This window comes from Ovis canadensis, chromosome 1 (genome assembly GCF_042477335.2).
Source record: "Ovis canadensis isolate MfBH-ARS-UI-01 breed Bighorn chromosome 1, ARS-UI_OviCan_v2, whole genome shotgun sequence".
Taxonomy (NCBI): Eukaryota; Metazoa; Chordata; class Mammalia; order Artiodactyla; family Bovidae; genus Ovis; species Ovis canadensis.
Genome location: NC_091245.1, coordinates 17,666,199 through 17,686,544, shown reverse-complemented (window position 1 = coordinate 17,686,544; position 20,346 = coordinate 17,666,199). Strand labels below are relative to the sequence as shown.

The 20,346-nt window shown below is 44.4% G+C and overlaps 1 protein-coding gene across 4 annotated transcripts in view; it reads left to right on the top strand.

Annotated features, from left to right (window-relative positions):
• ZMYND12 (zinc finger MYND-type containing 12) overlaps positions 1 to 18,882 on the top strand; it is a 34,734-nt gene extending 15,852 nt beyond the window's left edge. For 3 of the 4 annotated variants that reach the window (XM_069588321.1, XM_069588335.1, XM_069588345.1), the window contains exons 4-8: positions 9,405 to 9,574; positions 12,738 to 12,860; positions 14,740 to 14,851; positions 16,383 to 16,528; positions 18,550 to 18,882. In XM_069588321.1, coding sequence (XP_069444422.1) covers positions 9,405 to 9,574; positions 12,738 to 12,860; positions 14,740 to 14,851; positions 16,383 to 16,528; positions 18,550 to 18,675 — 677 coding nt within the window. In that variant the 3' untranslated portion in view covers positions 18,676 to 18,882. Of the gene's footprint in view, positions 1 to 9,404; positions 9,575 to 12,737; positions 12,861 to 14,739; positions 14,852 to 16,382; positions 16,533 to 18,549 lie in introns of all 4 variants that reach the window. The other variant, XM_069588328.1, reaches the window with a different exon arrangement.
• The last annotated feature ends 1,464 nt before the right edge of the window (positions 18,883 to 20,346 follow it).

Genomic DNA, 20,346 nt, shown 5'->3' with positions numbered 1-20,346 from the left:
CTTGACACATCCTCATTGTTCTCTTTCTTTCTTTCTTGTTTGTTTTTTGGGAACTTGTGTATGTGTGCGTGTATGTGGCTGGGAGGCTTGCAGGATCTTAGTTCCCTGACCAGAGATAGAACCTGTGCCCTCAGCAGAGAAAGCATGGAATCCATTAGCGCTGGAAAGTGAAAATGAAAGTGTTAGTTGCTCAGCAGTGTCCGATTCTTTGCAACCTATGGACTGTAGCTCACCCGGCTCTTTTATCCACAGGGTTTTTCAGGCAGGAGTATTGGAGTGGGTTGCCATGCCTTTCTCCAGGGGATCTTCCTGACCCAGGAATTGAATCAGGGTCTCCTGCATTACAGGCAGATTCTTTACTATCTGAGCCATCAGAGAAGTCCCCCATTAGCACTGAACCACTGAACTGCCCAGGGAATTCCCTCCACATTGTTCTTTGATCAATTTTCCTACTTTCTGGAACCTACCTGCAAGGAGCCCTGATTTCTTTTAGTGGAAAATGGAATTTAGAAGCCGTGAATTGTGCACTAGACATACTCATTCCTAGTGAGGTATGGCTATTCCCAGGCTTCTCAGTGGACAGAATTAGGAAATATATGTATGATAATGTGTATATGAGTTGATGCTTTTGACCTGTGGTGTTGGAGAAGACTCTTGTGAGTCCCTTGGACTGCAAGGAGATCCAATCAGTCCATCCTAAAGGAGATCAGTCCTAGTTGTTCACTGGAAGGACTGATGCTGAAGCTGAAACTCCAATACTTTGGCCACCTCATGTGAAGAGTTCACTCATTGGAAAAGACCCTGATGCTGGGAGGGATTGGGGGCAGGAGGAGAAGGGGACGACCGAGGATGAGATGGCTGGATGGCATCACTGACCTGATGCACATGAGTTTGGGTAAACTCTGGGAGCTGGTGATAGACAGGGAGGCCTGGCGTGCTGTGGTTCATGCGGTTGCAAAGTTGGACACGATTGAGCGACTGAACTGAACTGAATGTGTATATGTCTATACACATTTTTTCTAAATCTCTTTATCTCTCTCTCTACATCTGTATCTATATATGATCTTGGGTCCCTAGGACTACATTTAAATCCACAGGGTTCAATCTCATTTTCTCCAGTTTTATATTTGTAGTTCCCTTCTCTGACGGTGAGAATGTTGGCTTCCATTTTCCCTGATGTATCTATATATTTAATCTGTTACGCTGTATGAGTTGACCTCCCATCTCTAATCCTATTCTTTCCCCTGGCAGATGCCCTCCTCTCCTCTTGTGGGCTCTGACTTCTTATTCTGGGATACCTCTTCTGCATGGAGCCCCTCCTCACTGGTTTGCACTCTGACTCTTCATCCCAGGCCACTTAGCTTCAAGAATACCCTTTTTACCCTGCTTTGGTCCGACTCTCCATTCTGGCCTGTCCCTCCTCCATAAATAGTGGAAGACCACTGGACAAGGAAATACAGCCTAGACTGTTTATCTCTGACACTGACTAGCTATGGAATATTGGAAAAGTCACCCTAGCCTAAATCCTATCATCTCTCACCTGAATTACTCCCTGCCAACTGGCTTCTGCAATCTTCCCTGGCCTCCCTCTAATCTGGTCTCTAAACAAAATGTGACCAACTCACTCCAATAAATAAAGACCAAGTTCCTAAAGCAACCTATGAGCCCATGCTTGGTCCAGCCTTTCTGAATTCTCCTACCTCACCTCTCATCTTCTCTCTCCCTTTCAGTTGTATTGGCCTTCTCTCGTTGGCACTGCAATGCCTCCTTGTTCTAGAAGGTTCTTCTCTAGCTACTCTCCCCACTTCTCCTCCTCTCTCCCTCACCTGACTAACTCTTATTCATCCTTCAGGCTCAGCTTGAGTCGCCACTGCCATCTAGAACCCTTTCCCAAGCTCCTAGACCGAGTTGATTCTCTTTTTCTGTGTATGCAGTTAGAAACATCTTTCTTTTTTTCTGGGCACTTACCTTGATAATAATTATGCATTTGTTGATGGGGCTTCCGTGGTAGCTCAGCGGTAAAGAATCTGCCTGCCAATGCAGGAGATGCGAGGTAGATCCCTGGGTTGGAAAGATCCCCTGGAGAAGGAAATGGCGGCCCATTCCATTTTTCTTGCCTGGGAAGTTCCATGGACAGAGAAACCTGGCAAGCTACAGTGTATGGGGTTGCAAAAGAGTCTGACACGACTTAGCAATTAAACAAGAACAACACTGTTGATGAGCTTATTTAATTCAAGTCCCTCTCCTGCAATAGACCATAAGTTCAGGGAGAACTGGGGCTGTGTATGTTCTTACTCATCATAGTGTCTTTACATCCAGAACAGTACTTAGTGTAGAGAAGGCACTCAAAAACCCTCTCACAGGACCTGACACCTAAATGGGAACTATGTAAGCATTTGTTGAACCTGAGTCCTCTTCACAGGACTGTTTTGAGGATCAAATGAATTTGTGTGTAACGAACACGAAAGTGCTTTGCAAGCAGGAGAGTGCTATCTAGATGGAAGGTTTCATTATAACTCCCACCATTACTGATTTATAACCTTGCCAACCTTTTTGAAAGTCTAAATAAATCATGTCTCACCCACCCCCACCCCACATTCCTCTCCCATCTTAGAGATTCCTCCAGACTGGAGTGGAAAAATTATGGGCATTCATCTTTTCTTTTTTTAAGGAAAACTTTGGAATTTTAACCCGCTGGAAAATGACATTTTCAGTAACACTTCAAAGAGGAGCCACTTTATTCATCTTCCCTCCCTCTAGCCAGCACTTTGGAACTGGGAAAACCTACGTTTAAATTTCATCTCCTCACTAGTTGTGGGATCCCAGTCATTAAGCTTTTTCTTACCTTAGGGCTCTCTTACACATTGCCTGGAATGCTTGTTTCTCCCTCTTACATGGCTGATTCCGTTCAAACTTCAGGCATCTGCTTAAACACCACCTTCTCAGAGATGTCTCCCGTAATCATCCAAAGTAGGTTTCTCCCTGCCCTTTTTGATAACTGTACACGACTAAAGCGACTTAACAGCAGCAGCTGCTAATTTCCTTCTTAGCACTTCACTTTTTCTTTCTTTATTGTGTAATGATTTCCCTGGACTGTAAACTCCTTAAGGTCAGGACTGCAGCTTGCAATGAGCATCTGGCAGACTGGTAGACACTGGACAGATCTGATGAACTTAGATTAACTGAAGGCATGCAGTTTCCTCCTCTGATATTTCTTTTGCAGGGTTGTTTGCAGATGTTATCACAGAGGCAGGTGGCCTCTCCTGGTGGAAGGCCAGTGGAAGGCATAGCATGAGGCAGGCCTTCATTAAACGCTGATTCCCTTTTCTTCCCCTGGGTGTTTCCCAGCCACACCTTTGAATCATCCGTGACTTTTATTCTGGGCTTCTTTACTTTCAGCACCAAGTCCTGCAAAATCTTCCACTATAATATCTCTCGGATCTGCCACAACCCAATGTAAGCCTGCTGTCTCCTCCTTGAGACAAGTACCACTGTTCCTTAACTGGCCATCCTTTCTCTCTACTGCGGATACTCTGAAAATTGCCCTGTAGGATAGAGATGGGAATACCAGACCACCTAACCTGCCTCTTGAGAAATCTGTGTGCAGGCCAGGAAGCAACAGTTAGAACTGGACATGGAACAACAGACTGGTTCCAAATAGGAAAAGGAGTACATCAAGGCTGTATATTGTCACCCTGCTTATTTAACTTATATGGAGAGTACATCATGAGAAACGCTGGACTGGAAGAAACACAAGCTGGAATCAAGATTGCCGGAAGAAATATCAATAACCTCAGATATGCAGATGACACCACCCTTATGGCAGAAAGTGAAGAGGAGCTAAAAAGCCTCTTGATGAAAGTGAAAGAGGAGAGTGAAAAAGTTGGCTTAAAGCTCAACTTTCAGAAAATGAAGATCATGGCATCTGGTCCCATCACTTCATGGGAAATAGATGGGAAAGCAGTGGAAACAGTGTCAGACTTTATTTTTGGGGGCTCCAAAATCACTGCAGATGGTGACTGCAGCCATGAAATTAAAAGATGCTTACTCCTTGGAAGGAAAGTTATGACCAACCTAGATAGCATATTGAAAAGCAGAGACATTACTTTGCCAACAAAGGTCCGTCTAGTCAAGGCTGTGGTTTTTCCAGTAGTCATGTGTGGATGTGAGAGTTGGACTGTGGAGAAGTCTGAGTGCCAAAGAATTGATGCTTTTGAACTGTGGTGTTGGAGAAGACTCTTGAGAGTCCCTTGGACTGCAAGGAGATCCAACCAGTCCATTCTGAAGGAGATCAGCCCTGGGATTTCCTTGGAAGGAATGATGCTGAAGCTGAAGCTCCAGTACTTTGGCCACCTCACGCGAAGAGTTGACTCACTGGAAAAGACTCTGATGCTGGGAGGGATTGGGGGCAGGAGGAGAAGGGGACAACAGAGGATGAGATGGCTGGATGGCATCACGGACTCGATGGACATGAGTCTGAGTGAACTCCGGGAGATGGTGATAGACAGGGAGGCCTGGCATGCTGCAATTCATGGGGTCACAAAGAGTTGGACACAACTGAGTGACTGAACTGAACTGATAGTCTCCCTTCCTGATGTTTCTGTTACCTCCACTCTCTCCCTGCACCCCTCTAGGTAAGCGCTGTATGGAGGAGGGCATGCCTGAGCTCACCCACTCATGGGTCACAGTCTTAATTCCGACCTGCTTGTCACAGCTTGATCTGCTCACCTCATTATATCCTGCTCTCTGAATTTTCAGGCATGTCCTTTTTTTTCTCGCACATACCCTTTTTCCTTTGGTACTGATCCTTGTTTAGATGTGGTTCAGCTTGTCCTAGGGGCCTTCCTTTTCCAGCAATATCTCTGTAAATGAGAACTGGACATGAAAAAGTTTAATTTTCAATAGATATCAATACCGTCTACCAATTTTTTCCTAAGCTTAAACATCTTAGCTAGATTTCCCAGGTGGCTCAGTGAAGAATCTGCCTGCCACTGCAGGAGACGCAGGTTCGATCCCTGGGCTGAGAAGATCCCCTGGAGGAGGAAATGGCAAGACACTCCAGTATTCTTGCCTGGAAAATCCCATAGACAGAGGAGCCTGGCGAGCTATAGTCCATGGGGTTCCAAAGAGTCGGTCATGACTTAATGACTGAGTACATATGTACGCAAACTCTTAGCTAAGAGTCATTTGCTTCTTTGAATTTGAGAAGGCCTCAGTCTAAAGCTCTTAATTTCTAGACAAAATCCAGTTGGAAAATGTGACTTGCCTATTTAATTAACATGAGCCAGGATCCTGGGCCAAGGCTTCTCGATTCTAATGTTTTCCTATTTCAGTGTGAGCATCACTCAGGCAAAATTACTTGCTGCTTCTTGTTGACTGCTTCTTCCTCACCTCTCCTCCAGTAATTCAGTGCTGTATGATTACAACTAGAATAAAGCAGTGCTTACATATGAAGCATGCCTGGGAGGAAGTGCCAAGAACAGAAGGCTGACTTTGGAGGGGCCTGGGTCCTCATCTTCCGACTCTTTGCTGATACCGTTTCTCCTGCAGCTTTCAGCACGTGGAATACTTCATTCCATGTGAGGTCGTGCGTCCTGCTCTGCAGATGCTCTCAGAGTAGTTTTCTGCTCAGTTCTCACAGTCTCCCTAGGAGGCAAGCAGGTAGGCAGGAAACTGTTACATATCTTTACAGCTAAACAAAAAAGGTTTAAGTGTCGAGCATATCTGACTATCAGAAATAAAGGTGACTTTCACTTCACCATGTGATATGGTTAACCACCAAAATCATTCTAGCTCCTAAATGTTTTATTTCCTCCATCCATATTCACTGCTTTAGTTCTGGCTTCAAGTACTTGCTGGAACTATTTCAAAAGCCTTTGGATGAGTGTTTACTCTTCCTCTTCCCCTCTGGTCTCTCCTCCACATAGTTCCAGAGGATTCTTCTACATCTAAATCCAGTTCTTTCTCCCTTTCTGAAAATCCTCTAATTTTTATCCACATGCAGCAAGCTTCTTGGCATGACTTACTAAGCCCTCCATGATCTGTGCCCTGCCTACCTCTTTCCTCTCATTTCCTGCCACTCGATCCCTTACACTTTGTGCTCTGGCTTCACAGACCAACGTATAATTCTCTAAACACAGCATACTACTTCATATCTCTAGGCTTTGCATATGTGTTCATTCTGCCTGGGATGCCCTCTTCTCTTTAACTATCTGGAAAACATATTCATCTTCCAAGCCTAGCTTAGGCTTTTCTATCTTAGCTTGGTTGATAAAAAAGAATACCATAGACTGGGTGGTTTAAACAAACATTTATTTCGCATAGTTCTGGAGGCTACAAGTTCAAGATCAAGGTGCCAACAGAGCTGGCATCTGGTAAGAATCCAATTCCTAACTTGTTGACAGCTGCCTTCTCTTGTGTATCCTCACAAGGCCAAAAGCGAGATCATCTCTCTCGTGCCTCTTCTTGTAAGGGCACTAATCCCATTTATGAGGGCTCTGCCCTCGTAATTGAATTAACTCCCAGAGGCTCAACTTCCAATTACCATCTCACTGGGGATTAGGGCTCCAATATATGAATTTTGAGGAGACACAAACGTTCAGTCCAAAGCACTGGCCATGCCTCTCCCCACTCCATTGTCCGCCTCTACCCCATCCATAGAATGAAACACTTCCCTGGTGGCTCAGTGGTAAAGAATCCGTCTGCCAACGCAGGAGATGCAAGAGATGCGGGTTTGATCCCTGGGTTGGGAAGATCCTCTGGAGAAGGAAATGGCGACCCACTATGGTATTCTTGCCTGGGAAATTTCATGGACCTAGGAGGCTGGTGGGCTATAGTCCACGGGGTCGAAAAAGAGTCAGACACAAGTTAGTTACTAAACAACAACTTTGTTCTGCCTGAAAACCTTATAATGTTACTGTGATTGCATTCACACTATATTAGGAATATACTACATATATTATGAAGATACTAGTATATGTTACAGATATACTAGTGTACTTATTTATACTATGAGCAAAGCTAGTAGTGGTGATGGAATTCCAGCTGAACTGTTTCAAATCCTAAAAGATGATGCTGTGAAAGTGCTGCACTCATTATGTCAGCAAATTTGGAAAACTCAGCAGCGGCCGCAGGACTGGAAAAGGTCAGTTTTCATTCTAACCCCAAAGAAAAGCAGTGCCAAAGAATGTTTAAACTGCCACAAAATTGCACTCTTCTCACAACTAGCAAAGTAATGCTCAAAATTCTCCAAGCTAGGCTTCAACAGTACGTGGACGAGAACTTCCAGATGTTCAAGCTGGATTTAGAAAAGGCAGAGGAACCAGAAATCAAACTGCCAACATCCATTGGATCATAGAAGAAGCAAGATAATTCCAGAAAAACATCTAGTTCTGCTTCATTATGCTAAAGCTTTTGACTGTGTGGATCAGAACGAACTGTGCAAAAGATGGGAATACCAGACCACCTCACCTGCCTCCTAAGAAACTTGTATGCAGGTCAAGAAGCAACAGTTAGAACTGACCATGGAACAATGGACTGATTCCCAATTGGGAAAATAGTACGTCAAGGCTATATTATGGAACCCTGCTTGTTTAACTAATATGCAGAGTACATCATGTGAAATGCTGGGCAAGATGAAACACAAGCTGGAGTCAAGATTGCCAGGAGAAATAACCTCATATATGCAGATGACACCACCCTTATGGCAGAAAGCGAAGAACTAAAGTGCCTCTTGATAAAGGTAAAAGAGGAGAGTGAAAAAGCTGCCTTAAAACTCAACATTCAAAACACATCTGGTCCCATCACTTCATGGCAAATATATAGGGAAACAATGAAAACAGCAGCAGACTTTATTTTCCTGGGCTCCAAAATCACTGCAGATGGTGACTGCAGCCATGAAATTAGAGGATGCTTGCTCCTTGGAAGAAAAGCTATGACCAACCTAGACGGCATATTAAAAAGCAGAGGCATTGCTTTGCCAACAAAGGTCTGCTTGGTCAAAGCTATGGTTTTTCCAGTAGTCATGTATGAATGTGAGAGTTGGACCATAAAGAAGGCTGAGCATTGAAGAATTTTTGCTTTTGAACTGTGTGTGGTGTTGGAGAAGACTCTCGAGAGTCCCTTGGACTGCAAGGAGATCAAACCAGTCAATCCTAAAGGAAATCAGTCCTGAATATTCATTAGAAGGACTGATGCTGAAGCTGAAGCTCCAAAATTTTGGCCACCTGATGTGAAGAGCTGACTCATTAGAAAAGGCCCTGATGCTGGGAAAGATTGAAGGCAGGAGGAGAAGGGCATGACAGAGAAGATGGTTGGATGGCATCACTGGCTGAATGGACATGAGTTTGAGCAAACTCTGGGAGATGGTAAAGGACAGGGAAGCCTTTCATGCTGCAGTCCACGGGGTCACAAAGAGTTGGACACGACTGAGCGACTGAACAACAACAACAATGAATATTCTTGTTTCCATGTCACTCATTCATTCCCTGTAAAATTTCATCTTTGAATTCGTATCACTTCACACAAGGCACATGGAAGGTATTGAATATGAATATACATATATTTTAAAATTGAGATATAGCCCATGTAAATTCACCCTTCTAAAGTACCATTCTGTAGCTTTAGTATATGCACAAGATTGTGCAACCATTATCATATCTAATTCGGGAACATTTTTGTTACCCCAAAATGAAACCCAATACCATCGGCAGTCCCCATGCCTACAGTCGCTGTTTTTGCTGTTCAGTTGCTCAGTCATGTCCTACGCTTTGCGACTCCATAAACTGCAGCATGTCAGGCTTCCCTGTCCTTCACTGTCTCCTGGAGTTTTCTCACACTGACGTCCATTGAGTGGGTGATGCCATCCAATCATCTCATCCTCTGTTGTCCCCTTCTCCTCCTGCCTTCAATCATTCCGAGCATCAGGGTCTTTTCCAATGAGGCGGCTCTTTACATCCGGTGGCCAAAATATTGGAGTGCAGTCCCTGGCCAGTTACTAACCCACTTTCTGTCTCTATGGATTTACCTATTCTATAAATTTCACATTAATGAAATCGTACAATATGTGGTCTTTTGCCTCTGACTTCTTTCACTCGGTACAGTGTTTTCCAGGTTCATCTGTGTTGTAGCATGTATCAGCACTTCATTCCTTTTGTGCCTGAATGATATGCCACTCGCGAATATGGAAAGACCGTATTTTGTATATTCACGCACCAGTTGATGAATATTTAAATTCTGTATTTTGGCTATTATGAATAGGCTGCTAAAAACATTCATGTACAGGTTTCCGTGTGTCAATCAGTATTTTAAGTCAATGAGTAAATGAGTGAATGGGTGATGACTCGTCTTTCAACATATGTTCTCTGGCCAGGATATGAATTACAATCTTTATCTCTTTTGGGCAGGTCTGGGCCGGGTCGTCCAGGCTGAGGAATATCTATCCCAAGCTCAGTGGACAGTCCTCAAATCAACCGAATGTAGTTATGCCATCCACTCCTTACTACATCGGAACCTGGGACTTCTCTACATGGCTAAGGAAAACTACGAGGAAGCCCGCTATCATCTGGCCAATGATGTAAACAAGCTAAATTACGACGCCTGAGTGTATCTGAGAACACCTCTGTTTGGTTGCTGTTTATTGCTGTTTTCTTTTTACTGAGCATTTCTCTGAAACTTTCTGTTTACAACTGTTTGGTGGACTATTAGCAAGGACACAATTCTAACAACCTGAGCTCAGGACTTTCCGCTTTTTGTCTGTACGTCCTTGTCCACATCACGTCACTTCCCAAGCCTCAGTTGCTCTGAGGGTGATAAAGGGAAGCAGAAGAGCATCCTGATTAAGATGCTTTATGGGCTTTCCTTCTCGTTCTAGTGGTGTCTTTTCACCAGGCACATTCTGCTGCTGCTGCTAATCAGCTTCAGTCATGTCTGACTCTGTGCGACCCCATAGATGGCAGCCCACCAGGCTCCCCCGTCCCTGGGGTTCTCCAGGCAAGAGCACTGGAGTGGGGTGCCATTTCCTTCTCCAATGCATGAAAGTGAAAAGTGAAAATAAAGTCGCTCAGTCATGCCTGACTCTTAGCGACCCCACGGGCTACAGCCTACCAGGCTCCTCCGTCCATGGGATTTTCCAGGCAAGAGTACTGGAGTGGGGTGCCATTGCCTTCTCTGCACCAGGCACATAGACTTGCATAAATTATTTCATGTCATTCATCACCTGTAAGACAGAAACCATAAACTAGTTTCTGCCTCAGTTGGGTCCAAAGGCAAAGAAATTGCAGAGATGAGTAAGACAGCAGAGCATGTGCAGTACTTTGGCTATTATTTTTATAAGTAACATCAACATCTTTTCTTCAGAGTGTGGCTATTACATTTAAATGACCTGGAGTTGTGTGAAAGTGATTTGTAAACTATAGAACTCTATACAGTTTAGACAGGATGATGAGGGTGATGCTTGAGCTGTTCTTCCTAAGGTTTCTATTAGGATTTCAATATTGGACCATATTGAGATTTCCCAGGTGGCACTAGTGGCAAAGATCCCACCTGCCAATGCAGGAGACATAAGAGACACAAATTCAATCCCTGGGTCAGGAAGCTCCCCTGGAGGAGGGCATGGCAAGCCAGTCTAGTGTTCTTGCCTGGAGAATCCCATAGACAGAGGAGCGTGGTGGACTACAGTCCATAGGGTCACAAAGAGCTGGACATGACTGAAGCAACTTAGCACAGCACAGCCCAGCACATTGGACAGTATTATCAGAGAGAAGAGTTCCTGAGCCTGAAATCTGGATGAGGTTGGGGTCAGACTGCAGTCTCAATGAAGGCTGAGTCTTCTTGAACCTCTCCATTGGGCAGCCTTCCCTCTGGTTGCCTGCCACTGCACAATGTCCCTAAATCTGCTGGAAACCTTGTTGTGTCGATTATTCTCCATATCCCCTTACCCCAGATCCATTCTTTGCTCTGCTCTGGAAGGCTGACCTTAATGGACTGTAGAACCTGGACTTCACTGCTCTCTGGCCTCAGTTGCGTCTGAGGAGTGAGAGGCATGGCAGAGGAGGTTTGGAGGAGACAGGGGGTGAGGTATTTACTCTATGCTGCCTTTCTGCGCAAGCACACTTCCAGCAAGGGAAGTGCTCCTCGTAGCCACAGATCCCGTCAGGGAGCCTTCACCTGCAGCTCTCTTTCTGGCCCTGGTAACCCTGCTTTCTCCCCTGGTTTTCTCAGGAGTTTGGACTGTACAGTCTCTTACTGTAACACTCTCAACAGCACAGTCCCCAGTGCTTCACTAACTCATTGGTCCCTTACCCCTTCCACGTCTCTGGAGGTAAACCTTTTATTAAACCATCCTCAGGAAATACTTGTAAGGGTACCATCTACTTCCACCCAAGAGCTAGACTCATGCACTTCTTCATCTGTGTTTCCTCTCTATACTCTACAACCTCCAACAAAAGAAGCAGAAGCGCATTCTGTCTGGAGCTGGACCACACAGTTAACATTATCAGATTCCTCAGCCTAAGTTTAAGAAGAAACACCCAAATTATTGATCCATACCATAAAATTCGGTGGTATGTACAATTAAGTGTACAGTTCAATGATTTCTTAGTAAACTTAGAGAGTTGTGTAACCATCAACATAATCCAATGTTTACCCTAAAGAAAGCCCTCATATCCATTTGCAACTATTTCTCATGCCCCTTCCTGTCCCTCTAGATTTACCTTTTAATATACACATTTAATATAAACAATGATATGTGATCTTTTGCATCTAACTTCCTTCACATAGCATAATTATTTTGAGTTTCACCCATGTTGTGTATATATCAATACTTCATTTATCTTATAGTTGACTTATCATGTAGATCTACCACAATTACCCTTCACCAGTTGATGGACACTGGGGGTGTTTCCATCTTTTGCCTATAAATAATACTGTTTATGAGCATTTGTATATAAGTCTTTGTGTGAAGAAAGTGGAAGTGAAAGTCGCTCAGTCGTGTCTGACTCTTTGCAACCCCATGGACTGGGGTTTCAGTCCCTGGAATTCTCCAGGCCAAAATACTGGAGTGGGTAGCCTTTCCCTTCTCCAGGGGATCTTCCCAACCCAGGGATCAAGCCCAGGTCTCCCACATTGCAGGTGGATTCTTTACCAGCTGAGCCACAAGGGAAGCCCAGGAATACTGGAGTGGGTAGCCTATCCCTTCTCCAGGGGATCTCTCGACCCAGGAATCAAACTGGGGTCTCCTGCATTGCAGGAGGATTCCTTACCAACTGAACTGTCAGAGAATGTTTTTATTTCTCTTGGATATATGCCTAAGAATAGAATTGCTGGGTCATGTGATTAAACTATGTTTAATTTTTTGAGAACTGGCAAACTGTTTCCCACAGAGGCCACATCATTTTATGTTCCCACCAGCAATGGACAAGAGGATTCCATTTTTGCCATATTTTTGCCAATATATGTTATTTTCTGTCTTTTTGATTAGAGCCGTTATTGTGTGTGTAAAGATATAGCTCATTGTGGGTTTTGTTTTGCATTTCCTCAGTGACTAATCATACTGAGCATTATTTCACGTACTTATTAGTCATTGGTGTATCTTTTTGGTGACATGTCTGTTCAGATCCTTTGCCCATTTTTAAATGAGGCGTTGTAAAAATTCTTAATAGACTCTGGATGCACGTCCTGTATCAGACATATGATTTACAAAGAAAACTCAAGCACTCTCTTTCCTCCTTCTGCTATAGATTTATTTTGCCAGTTGTGCATTTGGAACGGAGCACATCAGGGCCTCAGGCGGCTACTTCCACCTGGCTAATATCTTCAATGGCCTTAAAAAGTTGGACCTGGCAGACACATTGTACACCAAGGTGAGTTGGGAATACGGGAGCTGAGCCTTGATACTTAGGCCTTATATCTTGAACCTGGTGTCAGACCATTCATGAGAAATTCGTGACACAGACAGAATGAAGTGACTGGCCTAAGGTCACATAGCTTAATACATCATATATTCCATTCTCTTTCTGTTTCTCCTCTACCAGAAGAGTTTAGTCCTCAGCATCCATAGAGCAGTGACCAAATAACAAATTATGGGTCAATAAGAACCAAACCCCTCCAAACAGACTGCCATATACTCTGTCATAGGACTTCCCTGTGGCTCAAATGGTAAAGAATCTGCCTGCAATGCAGGAGACCAGGGCTTGATCCCTGGGTCAGGAAGATCGTCCGGAGAAGGGAATGGCAATCCACTCCAGACTTCCTGGAGAATCCCGTGGACAGAGAAGCCTGGCAGGCTACAGTCCATGGGGTCGCAAAGAGTCAGACACGACTAGCAACTATCACACACACACACATACTCTGTCATATCCCTAGCAGCAAGCTAAGGTGGTCATGTTGAAGTGTGGTATAGAGGAAGAGATTAGGTTTTTAAGCAAAATTGATTGTGGAAAGGTCCTGTGAAGGGATCAAAGAACATGAAAATACTTTAAAATGTCCATCTTTACCTGTGAAAGATTTTAAACTGCTTCCAATATATTAAAATGTTGGTTATGTTCATATACACCTTACTTAGCAAATAACCATTTTTGCATATGGTATAGGCTCTCATGCTGCTGCTGCTAAGTCACTTCAGTCGTGTCTGACTCTGTGCGACCCCATAGACAGCAGTCCACCAGGCTCCCCCGTCCCTGGGGTTCTCCAGGCAAGAACATTGGAGTGGGTTGCCATTTCCTTCTCCAATGCATGAAAGTGAAAAGTGAAAGTGAAGTCACTCAGTTGTGTCCGACTCTTCGTGACCCCACGGACTGCAGCCTACCAGGCTCCTCCGTCCATTGGATTTTCCAGGCAAGAGTGCTGGAGTAGGGTGCCATCGCCTTCTCCGAGGCGCTCATGCAGTGACTGTTTATTCATATTTTAGACTCACTTCTGAGGAGGAGGCATTGTGATGTAGCTGAAAAAAAAAATGAGCTCTGGAATCAGGCAGACTTGAATTTAAACCTTGGCTGTTGCACATAGCAGCTCTTACCAAGAGTCAAGTGTGATCTTAACTTTTCTGAGCCTCAGTTTAATTATCTATGTATTGGGAGTGATAAGAACAAGGCTTCAGTTGGGGTGTTGGGAGGATGTGAAGGAAGTAGTATGTGCTCAACATATGGCAATCATTTTTAAAAATATATATATTTAAACCTGATTTTGTAAATTAATTTTTATTGGAGTATAGTTGGTTTACAATATTATGTTCATTTCTGCTGTACAGCAAAGTGCATCAGCTATATGTATACATATATCCCCTGTTTTGGATTTCCTGCCCATTTAGGTCACCACAGTGCATTGAGTAGAATTCCTTCTGCTATGCAGTAGGTTCTCATTAGTTACCTATTTTAAACATGTGTGAGTGCATGCTCAGGCGAACCACCATAGTAGTGTATACATGTCAATCCTAATCTCCCAATTCATCCCATCCTCTTTCTCCTCTTGGTATTCATACACACATGGCAGCTGTTATAATTAGACCCCCACCAGGGCCGTCCCCAGATCAACCTTCCACATGCCCTTTGCAGCCCAGCATTTGTCAGACTTACCTTGGGCAAGCACCTCCGGCTCCTAGGGCTCCTCCTTCCTCTAGGCACAATGAAATGGGGAGTCTGGAGATGGTCAGAAAGCCTGGCCAGAGGTTCTGCCCTCTCAAATGGCTGGCCCAATGGCTAAAGTCCAGCCTGCTTGTCTGATTACCATCTCTTTTCCCAACAGGTCTCTGAGATCTGGAACAAATATTTGAACGATCGCTATCAAGTCCTCTCACAGGCTCGCATCCAACAAATAGATCTACTGGGCAAACGATTTGAGACTGACACTGGCTTGGGTAAGTGGCAATTCTTCCTGGGACACAGAGCAGTGACTTCATTTCTTCTGATCCGTAGACTTTGCCTCTCAGAGGGAGAGCAGCTGTCCCTGTCATGGGGTGCATCCGTGCCATCTTCCCTATTTTGCAGATGGGCAAACTGAGACAGAGGAATCAAAGAGATTTGGCCAGTGTTGGGAAAAATTCAGGTCCCCAGCATTACCCGGTGGGCTGCCGTCCATGGGGTCACACAAGTTGGACATGACTGAAAGGACTTAGCAGCAGCAGCAGCAGCATTACCCATGGGCTTCCCAGGTGGCACTAATGGTAAAGGACCTGTCTGCCAATTCAGGGGACATGGGTTTGATTCTTGAGTCAGGACGATCCCCTGGAGGAAGGCATGGCAACCCACTCCAGTATTCTTGCCTGGAGAATCCCATGGACAGAGGAGCCTGGTGGTCTATAGTCCACAGGGTCGCACAGAGTCAGATACAACTGAAGTGACTTAACACAGCATAGCACCACAGCATCACACACAGTCTTTCCAGAGGGGCTAATGAGGGACATATTTGGAAGGAAAAAAAACCCTGCTAGAACCCCCTGAGATTTTTGCACAGCATCCATTTTTTATGTTATCCTCCCAGGACACATGAATGTCCACACAGAAGTCCAATTGCTCATTTGTTCTGGAGCCTCATCCCCTTCCTTTACTGGACCGTGAGCTTCTCAGTGGCATGGTGGATTCTGAGTCATCTCTGTATCCTCAGCTCAGCAAAGAGCTGAGAGCTTAGCACAGCACCATTCCTTCTGAGATCATAAAAATCGATGCAGGATCTAGTTTCTGCTCAAAAGAGAACAACAGTGTCGTGAGTGAGACAGAAACTATGGGAAAGAAAAGATAACTTCAACAAGTACAAATTATATTACAAGGTGAGTCCCGGAATGAAGAAATGAGGACAGCTGGATGGTTTTGAAAAAGGAAGACTTCTTGAAGGAGAAGTTTTGAGCTAAGCTTTGAAAAATTCATGACTTTCTTGACTTTTCCCTCATTATAAAAGTGGTTCATGTTAAAGCATAAAACTTGAAAATCATAGCTATCCAAAGAGTGTCAACTTTAACATTATAGTGTATGACTTTTCTGTCTTTTTCTCTTAGCTTAGCCTCATATGGGGAAAGCGGAAAGGTTGTTGCTTAAACATCTTTGGATTTGGGGAAGAAGAGTTAAGATTCTGTGGCTGCCAGAAGCCTGTCTCCCTCCTCTCGCTGTAGAGTGGAAACTGAACTGAACCCAAGGAATCACACCAGGACAAATTCCCTGTACTGGGGGCCTGAGAAATCTAGGACTCTGAAAGCAAGCAAGCGAAGCAACTCAGGGACCTGTAGGAATGAACTTTTTCTTTTTCCTTTCAGTTTACTCTGATGATGGCACATTGGACAAAGCTGGTGAACTGCCTGAAGGCCGAGTGCCCTAACTGCTCAATGCTTATCCCTGAGGGTAGACACAGCTGCCCCAGGGCCTGTTTCCTCTTTTCTCCCTTTCTTTCCATTGCAGATGAAGCCCAGGAAGCAGAAGCTATTCAGATCCTGACTTCAATCTTGAACATTCGAGAAACTACATCTAACAAAGCCCCTCAGAAAACGATCTTTGTTCTCAAAATTCTGTTCATGCTTTACTTCCTGATGATGAATTCTTCAAAGGCAAGTTCCTCTAGAAAAACAGCAAGTCTAAAACAGAGGGAGAAATTCCTCTGGTTGGATTTGGCTGTTTTGTCCAGCTGCACTAGCTTTTGTCCTCAGAGTAAGCCCTTGCTCCAAAAAAGTTCAGACACTCATGACATTTCCCCTTGTTAAGTCTAACTGCACAATGAAAACAGGATTGTCTTCTTCCCTCAAGGGGACCACCCTAGGGTCGCACAGGTAAACAGAGGCTGGGCAGTGCTGGGAGGCCTGCAGGACGGAAGGGCTCTGGGGAGTTCTTGGGGAAATGGAGCAGTCACTCTAACTACACAGTGATAGTGAGTTCCCTGTTGCTGGAGGGATCCAGGCAGAAACAATTCCAAAGGTAATCATTTTTGAGTGCCTATTACATGCCAGTCACTAGCCTAGGTACTTTACATGAACTGTCCCATGTGATTCTCATATCAACCTTCAAAGTAAGTCTTTTATCATTCCCACTTTACAGGTAACGAACCGAGGCACAGAGTGGGTCCATTATTTGCCAAATATCATAAAGAGTAGGTGGCAAATCTCAGGTTTCTTGATTTATTGACTGATTAATCCACTCATTCAATAATTTATTGAACTTCTGCCATTTGCAAAGGATGGTTCTGGAGACTGAGGGTACAGTGGTGAACCACTAGCCCAGTTGCCTATTTCCATGGAACTTATGCTCTTCTGGAGGAGGGGAAGTCACAATAAACAAGTAAACACATAGATGTGTAATATAATTTCAGAGAGAAAAGCTCTACAAAGAAAAACAAAGCAGGCAAGAGGAGAGAGGGTTGGTTGGAGGAGGCAATTTTGTGCAGGTGACATGGAAAAGTTAAGGTATCCTTCCCCTGTTCCCTTCTTCCCTTCCTTTCTTCATTCTTTCCATTTGTCTGCAAACTTTTACTAAGCACCAGCTGTATACCAGGGCCTGGAGGAGTTCCGGATCAGTGTGTTATAACAAATACAAATACAAAACAGTGTGATAACAAAGCCTGGGGCACTGTGGGAGCATGAAGGAGGGACAGCCACCCTATATGGGATGGAGGTGAGAAGGGTCAGGGAACAGAGAGCCATTTTCATTGCATTTCCAGGTTTACTGTGGACAAAACCTCTTCATTTCAGGGTCCCATTTTCTACTCAAGGAAGTCATTCCTCCAAGGTATTTTAAGGATGTTAGGTCTACAAGAGGTTCTTAGAAGAAAGGGCCACCTCTGTCTACTCAGATTGGTGCCTTGCTTCCTTCAGGTCTGGAATTAGCTATCTGCTCTTGAATCAGGCTTTCCCCGTCCTCTGTCTGAAATGACAACCCCCTATCGGACACGACTGAAGCGACTTTGCAGCAGAAGCAGCATTGCCATCGCCATCGCTAATGCCTGTTTAGTTTTTTCTCTTAGCATGAATCACTATTTAAGATACCATCGTATTCTACTTATTTGTCTTGTTTATTGCCTCTCTCTCCTACTATATAGTAAATTTCGCAAGGTTAAGAATTTCTGCCTATAGTCACAGTCTCTGAAACACAGTAGCCATTCAATAAATGTTTATTGAAAGAAAGGAGGGAAAGAGGGAAGAAAGGCAGAGAGGGAAGAAAGAAGGGGAGGTAGCAAGGAAGGGAAGATGAGCCAGCGTCTGTGTCAAGATGTCCTGTGAAACTTCTGTACAAATCAAGACTCTGGGCTACCCGGACTCCCCAGATGGCAATTTACTGGCGGCACCTCTCACCTCTATGCCTCTCAGTGTTGGTTCAAAGGGCCCTGAAATGGAGAAAAGAGACTTTGTCCACTATAAACTCAGAAATTCTGCATCCAGGTCTTCCTGTTCCTGACCTCTCACCTTCATTAGCTATGAAGACCCATTTCATGTGTTCACAGGTTTTCACAAAGAGCTCAGTGGGTGGTGTGAGAAGTTGAAGGATCCTTGCCCATATTTCTGGGGCTGAGCAGAGATGGGGCTTCCAATATAATGCTTTTCTGTGACAATTTCCTTTTGTTTCTGCAATTCTCTTTCAGGCAGAGGAATATGCCTTGAGAGCCCTCCATCTAGCCAAAATACAGGAGCTCAGTGTTCAGGAACAAAACGCCATTCAAGACTTACTAAATCTCATCTCAGTTGAGGAAGCTCAACCCATTACTTAGTGACCCATGAGCTCCGCATCAGGGACGACTGAGCATCTCATGTATTTCAGCCTTGCATAGGGGCAGTGAGGTGCTATGAATTGCTGAAGTACCTACCCCGTTCCCCTGGGACTGCCCTCGTAGCTGTGTTTTTATTGTTACACAACATATGTTGGGGGAATGTAGAGCTTTTGGCACAGAGATCAGTAAAACTCTTGTTTATTATGACTTTGTACGACTTTGAATAATGTGCTGTCAGTTCACTAACAAGGTATCTGTAATTAAACCGCAAATAGTTTATCCTATTTCTCAGAGGTCTCCCAGTGATTCATGCTTCATAGCTCTTTGCCAAAGAAAGGGGTAGGGATTAAAGCTATATTAAAGTTCCTCTATTCTGCTGTAATTAAGTTGGCATTAATTTGAGGTAGATTGTGATTAAAATGCCCATTATGATTCCTAGAGCAATCGGTAAGAAAATTACTCTAAAAACAGTTAAAATCAACAAAGAAATTAAAGTGGCACACTAGAAAAGATCCACTTAATGGAAAAGCAGGCAGTAAAGGAGGAATGGAGGAACAAAGAGGATGCGTAACACGTAGAAAGCAAAATGCAGACATAAATTGTAGGTCTTGGGCAGAAAAGGCCCTGGGGCCTTTCAAGGAGCTCCAGTATAGATGGATTAAATTGTCCTTTCAAGCTGGTGTCTCTTTCCTCAGAGAGTTACTTGAAGTGGATGCGAGAAGTACTCTGGAAGGTCTCCTGTGATGTCGGGGACAGACTGCAGGCACTGGAGCAGACATGCCCGGTTCAAATCCTAGCTTCCTCACATACTAGCTCTGTGACCCCCTGCTCCCACACGCTCAGTCTCATCCTTACATTCTGAGATGGCCCAGGTGTGGCCCTGACTGTATCAACTTGTCCCATTGAGGACTCTGGTCATTTAGCACAGATATTTTTGCTCCAGACTCACCAAGCAGCCTGCCCATTAGCTCTTAGCTTTCTGGATAGATCTAAATCGGGGAGAGGATATGCAAATCAAGGACCTGTCAAAGGACTTAACCTGGTGGCCCAGTGGTTAAGAATCCACCTTGCAATGCAGCAGACAGGGGTTTGATCTCTAGTCTGGGAAGATTCCCCATGCTACAGGACAACTGGGCCCATGTGTCACAATTACTGAGCCTGCACTCTAGAGCTTTTGAGCTGCAGCTACTGAGCCCGTCCACTTTAGAGACTATGTTCCGCAACAAGAGGAGCCACTGCAAGGAGAAGACTGCACACTGCAGCTAGAGAGTAGCCCCCACTCGCTGCAATTAGGGAAAGCCCATGTGCAGCAATGAGGACTCAGGGCAGCCAAAAATAAAGTAACTTAGAAAACAGAAGGACCAATATGGCCGCTGTGGAGAACAATATGGAGATTCCTTGAAAAATTAGGAATAGAACTACCATATGACTCAACAATCCCACTACTTACTTGTCATACACTATGCGAAAACCATGACTGAAAGAGATGCATGTACCCAGTGTTTGTTGCTGCACTATTTACAATAGTTAGGACATGGAAGCAACCTAGATGTCCACTTTAAGATGAGTGAATAAAGAAGTCGTGGTACATATATACAATGGAATATTAGCCATAAGAAAAGAACACATTTGAGGCTATCCTAATGAGGTGAAAGAACCTAGGGCTTGTTA